This window comes from Gastrolobium bilobum, unplaced genomic scaffold (genome assembly GCF_033153095.1).
Source record: "Gastrolobium bilobum isolate Gb01-03AN ecotype WA unplaced genomic scaffold, APGP_CSIRO_Gbil_v1 utg35772, whole genome shotgun sequence".
In the NCBI taxonomy this organism is placed as follows: Eukaryota; Viridiplantae; Streptophyta; class Magnoliopsida; order Fabales; family Fabaceae; genus Gastrolobium; species Gastrolobium bilobum.
This window is the reverse complement of record NW_026899116.1, coordinates 42,428-53,599: the sequence shown is the minus strand read 5'-3', so window position 1 is coordinate 53,599 and position 11,172 is coordinate 42,428. Positions and strand designations below refer to the sequence as shown.

Genomic DNA, 11,172 nt, shown 5'->3' with positions numbered 1-11,172 from the left:
AGTTAATTTTGTATTCAAAACAACCTAAACTTTTTTATTTTTTTTAAACGAAGTAATGATTTCTTCAAAAATAATCAAAACAAAACACGCTAACATGTTATCCTCTTGACCGGTCCAAAACTTACGCTTGACTGCAAAATAATAATAGTAATAATAAAGAGAAGGAACAAATAAAAATACTCCGTTGATGACAAAAAACATAGACCAAAACAAAGAAAAGCGTCCATTCAAAAACACAGCAAAGGAAACAAAAGCCTTCAAGAAGGTTTATCAGAAAAAATGCATCCGTCTTGGAGCGTAGAACAGCCCTTATATATATGGGTTCGAAAGAACTCAAATTAGACTAGTTGGGTAATCAACAACTCCCTGTAAAAATGCATAGCTTAAAATTGATCATGCATGCTTCATGTAGCTACTTAATGTAACTAAGTTACAATAAGGTCGGAAAAATACAACCACGCCCAGGGATGCCGGATTGCCGGTAACCTGTTTTTTCCGGAGTTTGCACCATTATTTTTCTGTATTATATACAGTCGCAAAGCCAAAAATTAAGTCATGCATGCGGTATGTACTACATAATGCAACAAAGTTATAATTAAGCTGGTGACATACAAGTTAAAATCACATCAATGATGATCAATAAAAGCTCAAGTTCCTTAGAGCAACATGCACATAATTAAGCTGGTGACATACAAGTTAAAATCACATCAATGATGATCAATAAAAGCTCAAGTTCCTTAGAGCAACATCCATCCGTTTATGTGTCAGGCAAAATCCCACATGCCAATATAATATTATCAAATGAGGTAAAGAGCGCCACTAGTATGGCAAAAAAAATATTTCTTAACATTCCAAAATGAATTTACGCTTCTTTACTCAGTTTCTAACGTCCCAGCGCTGCAGCAGGGAAAAAATAAAATTGATAACATTATATCTTGTTCTTAAAGATGGCGATAATTCAAAAGGGAAATGTCTGGCGAACTCACTTCAAAACCATATAAATGAAAACCCAAGATCAAATAAGTATATCATTCATTTTCAAATCAATGTAATTCTAAATATATAACCTACCATGTTAGTTCAACTATTTTAACCAATTATGAAACATATTAAACAATAGGGTTTCATTTCATACATTATTTAAGCATTGATGACCGAATCCCTCCAGAGAAGGAGCTACTGCTGTCCGCCCAAGTTGATGTGGTCCCTTCCTTGCGGCCTGTTGATTCCAAGAGATGCAGGGTCTAAGGACATCTCAGCCATACTGAAATCTATCTCGTGCTCTTTCTGCTTCAGTTTCAAAACTCTGCACTCATTTTCTAATTTCATTCTCTTAATCTCCAACCTCAGCCTCTCCAACTCCCTGTCCTTCTTGCTGCGGTATCTTAACCACTTAAACCATTGTTTCTCAAGTTCAAGAGCTTCAGCTTGGTAGCTGACATGTTGCTCTTGAAGCTGCAACATCTGTATCTTAAGCCACTCTCTTCGTTCCAACGATGACTTCGTGGGGTCTTGAAAAACCCTTGCCATTTCAACCTCAAAGTTATCCATCCCAACAGATTGTCGCCAAAATTGGCCATCCTCCTCATTTGATTTATTCCCATCACGGAGCTCCCGCATCCTCCCTCCATCCCCATGTGCATTAATATTAATTTCATTATCCAACTCATCATCCCCACTTTCATTGTTATCCTCAGCTTCATCCTCAGAGCCATCATTATCTCTTGAGTCCCTCCCAAGTTCCAGAGCATAACCCTGTAAGTCAAGGTCATGGCAATTTGACATCCTTTGCCCATTATGGTAGGCACACATCTCCTTATAAAACAAGTGTTTTGAGCTCAATATCTTTCTAACATCATCCTTAGCCTTAGCTGTCAGGTTATGCATGGAATCCATCAGTGCAGGATTCTCAACCACTTGGCAACAAGTTCCCCTTCCAAGTATATCATTCAACCTCTTGTACCTCTTATTCAAGTCATTGAACTTGTCCTCACACTGCTGTGGCGAGACATGACAACCCTTGCTTATCATTATCTTGGAGACGGTTTTCCACTTGCCCTTCTTTTGTAAAGCCCCGTATTTCCTTTTATGACCATCCATGCCACCAATTGTGCCATCCTCGCCCACACAACTCACCACTGCAATAAGAAGCCTAACCACTTCGTCCGTCCACTTCATTCGCTGCCATGGAGACCCTTTCTTGCTCTTCCTGCCATCTAAGTTCTCGCAATTCCCATCTTCTGCATAGCATGGCTCATCTTCTTCGCTCAAATCATTACTATTGGCAGGATTAGAAGTAACAATCCCCTTTCCTTTATTCAAATTCATCGCAGCATTCACTTCAATCAGGTCAATTGGGTGATCATTTTCCAGACCACTCATAATATTCATATGCTGTTGACTAGGTACTGATGGATGACCTAATTGGGTCTGTTGGTGCCTATGAAACGGAGATTCCAGGTCCAAAATCCCCCCACCAGGACCAGACAAAAAACCACCACCCAAACCCGAACTATTCATTCTTGGAACACAATACACAAACCCTAATTCTCAAATTTGGGATGATGATAGAGGGGAGGCTAGAACTGAAACTGAAATTTGAATTGGGTTGTGATTGAAACAGTATTTATTTCAAGTTGACTACGCCTGACACCACCAGAAAACTGAAAAACCAAAATAAAAAAATCATACATCCTCTCAGAAACCAAAAAAAAAGGCACAGAATTCGCAAACAGGTAATAACCAAACACATTAACTAGTAATCACAACTAGCTTGGTCTGATGCATGTGTGAGGTGAACAGAAGAAAAGAACAGATACCGTTAAGCACAAATTGAAATCCCCAGCATAAAGTCTAAGCAGATATTCATTGGGATTAGAAGCAAAAATTGAGTGACAACATCTGAGATGAATTACAAATCTCGTTTGAGATTACCTGGTGATGACTGATGATCAGTAGCACAGTAAAAACACCAACAGTAGCAGAAGAGAGAGAGAGAGAGCGTTTTTGTTTAGTGAGGGCTGGGGGACCGAGTTCCTCGTAAATTATTTAAGGGTTTATTAATATAATTAATATAACGGAGATAAGTTATCTCATGTCATAAATATACACTCGCGGAACAGCTGAAAAAATAAAAAGAAGAAGGTGGCACAATTATCAAAGAATATGTAGGAGAAAAAAATTATCTCATGTAACATATGAGAATAGTTTTTCCCATTATTTAAACATCATTTTATTAGACAATTTTCTTTATTTTTAAAAGAAGAAGCATCTGTTTATTAAAAAAAAAAAAAAGGAAGGATCTGTTTACAATTTTTTTTAAATTTTTTTTACAAATTACACTATGTTCTCCTGGGAGAACATAGTGTAAGTCAGGGTGTTAACGGGCCGAGCCGAGCCGAGCTTTGGTCTTAAAAGACTAAGCCTGTGTTTAAATATGTCAGCCTGATCAAGCCTGTTACCTGTTATGAATATAATTTCAGCCTGTGGCCTGTCTTATTTACAAAAAATAAAAGCCTTCTTTAGCCTATTTAAAACAAAAGAAGACAACAAAAATTTATCCAAATAAAATATACAGTCAACAGCACTAGTAATTCCATAAATATTCATAAATTTAATGTATATCCAAACAATATAATAGAAAACAAAATCATTCAAAAAGTCTGTTTAATTAATAAAATGGGATAAAATAGATTGAGGAGAGAGAGGGCTATCACAAGTAGTATAAAAAATATAAAATAAAAATAAAAATTAATATATTAGGCCAACTTGAGAGGCTCTAAGGCCGAGCTTTTAAATTGGAGCCTGAGACTTTTTTATTAAACGAGCTTTTATACAAGTCCAAGTCTGGTTCCAACAATCAATTCTAGACATAAAAGTTCAGGCCTTTACTAGCCGAGCCAAAGGCCCCTGGCTCGTTTAGCACCCCTAGTAACTAGTGTTCTCCCGGGAGAACATAGTGTAGTTTATAAGAGTTTGTAAACGAAAAAGTTTGTAAATATAACTTGTCCCTAAAAAAAATTATAAATTTTTGCAAATTATACTCTGTATTCCCGAAAATATATACTGTAACTTAGTGTACTTCTGGACAGTGTAATTTATAAGAGTTCGTAAACAAAAAATTTATAAATATAACACTTCCCATTTTTAAAAACTTTAACATTAAATTCTTCGTATTATATAGATGGAAAAAATATTCCAATTCTTACCCTAGATAATTTTATCTGCAGTAACTCAAAATGATGTTATTTTATAATTAGAAAAGTATATATTTATTATCTTTTTTTTCTTATTCTTACTATTAAATTTTAACCTTTATTTTTCATCAATTTAATGATTATAATTTATTAAAAATTAATAATTAATTAATAAGTGTAACTCAATACATTATAACTATTAAATTGACAGAAATCAACGGTTAAGATTTGATAGTAAGAGATAATAAAAAAAATAAGAATAACCACCCCTTTATAATTTAAGGTTAAAAATAAAAAGTATTTTGAAAAGAATATTTTGGAAATTTTACTTTTATTTTTCTCTTATATCCTAAATTTTACTAAAACGCTCTTTATTTTTAATCTTTAACCATAAAAACAATATTATTTTGGAATTACAAGATAAAATTATCGTCTATTAAGAGAGAAACCTTGCTCCGTATAAAAGTATTTTACACTTAAGTTTAGTTCTTAAGGTAGTGTTTGGTTGGGAGCTTTTCAGCGGATATCTATGTTTCTCAAGTATGGCTTTTAGAAACACCATGTTTGTTTGAACGTATTTTCACAAAAACTCATCTATCCAATTTGTCTGGATTTATGAGAAACATAGATATCCGCACTGTTTAGAAACCCAATTTGAAGGTGGGATTTTTCGGAAAACCGGTTATCTGGCTTTTAATGCACTGTTGATTTAATAAAGTTACCTAATTTTCCCAGTAAAGTTTTTTCCCACCAAACAACATTTTTTTACATTTGTCTACCTATTTCACTTTATCTATCTTTCCAATCATTTCTCTATCTATTACATTTCCCTACTATTCCAAAAAAATTTCCTCAACCAAACGCCCCCAAGAGCACAATTTACGAAGCTATTATTAATGGCCAGCTTTTATTTTGCGTTATATTTGACAAAAAAAAACACACTTATTGATTACAGGTTTTGACTCGTTACATAAATTTTTCTTTAGTTTTTTTAAATCTTATACAAACTTTCTTAATTATATTTCATTATAGTTAAATTTCTTTTTCTTTTTTTCGGTATAAAAATTTCTTTTATTATAGTGAAAATTTTAAATTGTTAAAAGCTTAAACAATAAAAAATTTAAAATAACATTAGAGTAATACAAAATAATAATAATGTAAATGTATTAAAAACTTGGTAGGAAGTACTTTACCATTCAAACAGTATTATCTGACTTAAATTGTACTAGTCGTCTAATTAATAAATCGATAGATAATAGAAAGAAAAAAAAAATCAAGTTATGCTTGCATATTTTTCAAATAAAGGAAATTACTTTAAAATTATTGCAACGAAAACTCACTACATGCTAATAATACAGATCAAAAATAATTTATTGAGATCAATTTTTAATAATTAAATAATAAAAGCAAATTATATTTTTATTGTATTAAAATATAATTCATTATATAAAAATAACGTAACTCTACTTATGCCACTCTCATTTTATTATATTAAAAGTGTGGCAAAAATCGTGGTTAAATTTAATTTTCAATAATCAACTCATCTTTTATAATTTTCGGTTATTAATTGATTTTAACATCGAAATGAAAGTCAAGGACAAAGTAAGACAATTCTATAAGCTTATTATCCTCTTGTACATTTGCTCTTGCATGTAAATTGATCATTAATACATTAACTCTTTCAAGTCTCACCATTAACACTCTCTTTAATAACATCGGGAACCCCCACATGCATCTATCACAAACCAAAGACCAACACATAGAATTTCCTCAACATTCATACATATGCCACTAACCATATTGCTCTAGAGATAATAGAAGAACAATAGACATTTCAAAGTGTAAATAAAATATTTTAATTAATTGAAAATTGATTATCTCTAAGAGAGGCATTCAAAATGCTAATGCACTAACAATGCTTAAAAGTTTTTTTAGATATTCTAATCGATTCATCACTTTATGACTAGTTCGATTCGGAGCGAGTCCCGAAATTAAGACTTTAAACTCCTTCTAATGATAAAATTGGAAGAATCCAACATATGCTATCACCTTGCTCAGTTTTTGGGCAATGACTTAATAGTTAAGTTTAAATCAATTAATGGCAAGAGTTACAAGAGGTGCATTAATTGACATTGAAATCACTTAATGAAAGAACAACAACTTCTTCAAAATGTAAAAATAATATTTTAATTAAACAGAAATTGACCATTGGGAGAAGTGATATTGAAAATGCTACTGCATTAACGATGATGTAATAGTTATTTTTAAATCAAGTAATGATGAGAGTTACAAAATTGATGTTGAAACGACTTAATCAACATTTAAAATATAAATACAAAATATTCTAATTAATTAAAATTTGACTTGAAGGAGAACTGACATTGAAAATGTTAATACATTAATGACAAATTAATAATTATGTTTAAATCAATTAATAGTGAAAGTTACAAAGAGTTACAAGAGGTGAACTAATCGATGTAACCAACATTTCAAAAGAGCAAACATAAGCATTACTCTAATATTTTTTGCAAATTGCAAATAGGTTATTTCTCAGAAATCTTGACTTTCCAATGACAAAGCCACCTTACCATTGGTCCAAGGCTCATCCTTCACCTTTCAAAATATGAAAAAAATACTTTAATTAATTAGAAATTGACCATTGGGAGTATATACATTGAAAACACTAATGCATTACTGACAGTTTAATATTTATGTTTAAATCAATTTATAGGGAGAGTTACAAGAGGTGAATTGATTAACATTGAAATTATTTAATAAGGGAACAACCAACGTCTCAAGATGAAATATATATATATATATATATATATATATATATATATATATATATATCGGGGGAAGGATCCGTTTACAAATTTTTTTACAAATTACACTATGTTTTTCCAAGAGAACATAGTGTAATGAGTGTTCTCCCGGGAGAACTTAGTGTAGTTTGTAAATAAAGGTTTGTAAATATAACCTGCCATATATATATATATATATATATATATATATATATGTATATATATATGGGGAAAACATTTCTGCAGCCACTTTAAATAAACTTCTCTACTGCTACCCTTTTTCACTAAGTACGACCGGTCGTACATTAAAATTGCATTTTCTCTCTCCGTCACGTCAGCCAACAATGTCTGAGGAAAGAGAAAAAAAGAACAGCTTTATTGTTATCACTAAGTACGACCGGTCGTACTTAGTGAAAAAGGGGTAGCTGTAGACAATCTTATCTAAAGTGGTTGTAGAAATACTTTTTCCTATATATATATATATAGGGGCAGGTTATATTTATAAACTTTTTGTTTACAAACTCTTACAAACTACATTAAGTATGACCGGTCATAATTAGTGTAACTTGTAAAAAAAGTTTGTAAACATATCCTAAACCCTAAACCCAAATTTGACACCTCTTCTGAGAGCCGTTAGATCAAAATAGATCAATAGTGTCACCTGCTTACAAATCAGAATCGTTGATCTTTTTTGATCTAACGGCTCTCAGAAGAGGTGTCAAATTTGAAATTTGACACCAGTGTCAAAGGATCCTACCTCTACCTATATATATATATATATATATATATATATATATATATATATATATATATAGGTTAAATCATTTATGTAGCCGCTTTACGTACAACAACGACAGGTGTATGGTTATGATTCCCCACATTTAATGCTTTCATCCTTTGTATGGTTATAATTCTCCGTATTTAATGCTTTCATCCTTTGTATGGTTATAATTTTTCGCATTTAATGTTTTCATATGTATATGGTAAGTATTTGATTACTGCACATACAGCAGCTGCAGAAATGTAAACCCCATATATATATATATATAAGGGAAAAACATTTCTCAAGCAGCTTGAGATAAGTTTATCTCCGACTATCTCAAAACTACGTCGTTTTATTTATTTATTTATTTATATTAATTGATTCACCTTTAAATGGTTATGGTTCTTTTTTTCTCTCTCTTCCTTTATCACCGTTGATCCATCTTTGTATGGTTATGATTTACTAGCCGGATATATATGTGTGTGTGTGTGTGTGTGTGTGTGTTTTCTTTTTTCACTGGTGTCAAATTTTAAAATTTGACACCAAATCTTAACCATTGATTTCTGTCAATTAATGGTTATCATTTATTGTAAATTAAACTTATTAGTTAATTATTAATTTTCAATAAATGACAACCGATGATTGATAGAAATCAACATGTAGGATTTGGTGTCAAATTTTAAAGTTTGATATCGGTGTCAAATGATCATGCCTCATATATAAATATATATATATATATATATATATATATATATATATATATATATATATATGGGTATGATCCTTTAATACCGGTGTTCAACTTTTTAGTTTGACACCAAATCCTAACTGTTAATTTCTGTCAATTAACGGTTATAATTTATTACAAATTACTCATTAATTAATAAGTTTGACCCTCAACAGTTAGGATTTGGTGTCAAACTTTTTAATTTGATACCGGTGTCAAATGATCCTGTCCCATATATATGTGTGTGCATGTAACACCCCCAAATTTTTAACAATTTTTAAATAGCAGAATTTGCCAAAATTCATATTTTATTTTTTTATTAGGATCTTATAAATATCGTGGAAGCTAAATTAAAACTAATTTAGGGAAATATTATCATCGCACCTGTAAATCTTGTCAGTCATATATAATCAAATTTTATCATCGTCAAAACATCTCTTCCTAGTATGCTATATATATATTAGTATTCCACCAAATCCTGCCAGATACCACTTTGAGAAGAACGGATAATATCTTTTCACATCATATAACTTTGAGAAGAACGAAGGCATAAAGCCCAAAGGTTGTGTTTATCATCTTAGGAGGTACCATCCCAAAAGCTATCTTCACACTATTAATTAATCACAATCGCACGTAACTTCAAATTCAATCACATATTTGGAATGTTTTCTTGAAGAGTATCACAATTTCAAATTCAATCATAAATCACATATTTGGAAAGTTTCCTTAAAAAGTAGCATAATTTCAAATTAAATTATAAATCACATATTTAGAAAGTTTCCTTAAAAGTATCGTAATTTCAAATTCAATCATAAATCGCGTATTTAAAAAGTTTTCATAATCATAATTTTCACATTTATTCGCACATAATTTAATCAAATATAGTAAATTATTCATCATCTCTATTTATTCCCAAAATAATAATCCTATTATTTTTCCAATAAAGTTTCCAAAAAATACTCTAAATATCAAATGTAGTAATTTGAATTGAAAAATTACCTATAATATCCTAAGGATCATGATATAAATTTTTTCATACAAAACTAACCTAAGATCACCTAGGGATTATGATTACATATAATAAATTTTATATTAAACAAATCTATGGTGCCCTAAGTATCGGGATTATAAACAAAATTCATATAAAGTTAACCAATGACTCTCTAGGGATTATGATTAACTGGTCTCAGTGATTAATGACTTCTTTGTAAGAAAAGAGATTTAGGAAACACAGTTTGGTAGCCAAAAATAATAATTAAAAATAAAATAACATTTTAATTACAAAGAAAGAGAAGAAAAAAATGAGATGAGAAGAAGAGAAATGAAAAAATGCTGAGGATTGAAAGTGATTTTATTTAGTTTGGCTAAGCTTCTATTTATAGTTGAAATTTTGGGCTCAAAATATGGGTTTTGGTTCAAATGTTTCCTCAAAGAATTTGTTTCCCTTTTCTTCATATAATTATTTGTTTCCTTTTTCTTCTTAGGATTTCTTTCCTTTTCCGTCTTAGAATTATTTTTTTCCTTTTTCTTCTTTGTATTTCTTTCCTTTTCCTTCCTAGAATTATTTGTTTCCTTTTTCTCATAGGATTTCTTTCCTTTTAGTTTTCTTATGGGTTCATGATAGAATATTGCTGACTCATCATTGACTCAAGGCAAAAAAAATTATTTATTTTTGTTAGGGAAGGCAGACTCATTCTTATTAACTAATATATTGCTGAATTAAGATATGCATACTAATATTATTTTATTTTTTTTTAATTTTATTATGGGATAGGATATTGTTACTGTTGAAATGAGATGATATTTGCTGAGTTGTACAGTTGTTGGAATTTTAATCATTGATTACACAATTACATAATCATAGGAGATTTATATTAAATAGATTAATTTTCTTATTTGCAGTTGATTAACATAATCATAGGAGTTTTGTATTAAATAGAAATAGTAACAAGTTATTTCATTTCCTTATTCATAGCTGATTGACAGCTAATTTGTAATGGACCTAGAGTCCTCATTTATGTATATAATTACCCCAGTAGAGGAAGAATAAACATGCAGAAATATTCATAATATGGCACCATTGTTTTGACATGGTATCAAAGCATTTCTGATCCAGGAACCTATTTTCATTAAACCTTCCACATCGTATTGATCAATTTGCCTAACTCGAATTTTATTTTTTTCTGTTATCCAATTCGAATTTCTATTTTCCTATGAACAATCCCAAAACCTCCTATGAATCTTCAACCCCATATTCTTTCAATAAACGTTCCCAGAAGAAAATACCTGCCAAAGCCATGACAATTGTCTCCGCTAGAGATGCTCCTGTCCCTGCTGCCAATTTTACTCAATCCGATATTTTGGGTAAGTCTCTTGCTTTCTATACATTGTCTAGGAATAATATTTGGATAATTGATACAGGTGCTTCTGATCATATGATTAAATATTCTTCCCAGTTGTTCAATCTCTGTAATTCTTCACAATCCGTTATTTCCACTGCCAATGGGGGTACCTCAAAAATTACTGGCCAAGGATCCTTAACCCTTTCCGATAGCTTATTTCTAGACTCTGTATTGGTTGTACCCTCTCTTGAATATAACTTACTCTCTGTGAGCCAATTAACTTCAATGCTTAACTGTTCAGTAGCTTTTTTTTCTCTCACTGTGTTTTTCAGGACATCCCTAC

General features: G+C 30.9%; 1 protein-coding gene across 1 annotated transcript; it reads right to left on the bottom strand.

The window, feature by feature from the left end:
* Window positions 1–1,015: 1,015 nt before the first annotated feature.
* Window positions 1,016–3,025, bottom strand: LOC133287376 (uncharacterized). Its single transcript, XM_061484974.1, has 2 exons — window positions 2,935–3,025; window positions 1,016–2,663 (listed from the first exon to the last, which is right to left on the bottom strand). Exon 2 carries the CDS (start codon window positions 2,518–2,520, stop codon window positions 1,177–1,179), a length of 1,344 nt encoding a protein of 447 aa, XP_061340958.1. The 5' UTR covers window positions 2,521–2,663; window positions 2,935–3,025; the 3' UTR covers window positions 1,016–1,176.
* Window positions 3,026–11,172: the final 8,147 nt, after the last annotated feature.

Bases quoted from the DNA above. Each gene is read 5' to 3' on its own strand.
- LOC133287376 (XM_061484974.1), bottom strand. From the start codon at position 2,520: ATGAATAGTTCGGGTTTGGGTGGTGGTTTTTTGTCTGGTCCTGGTGGG.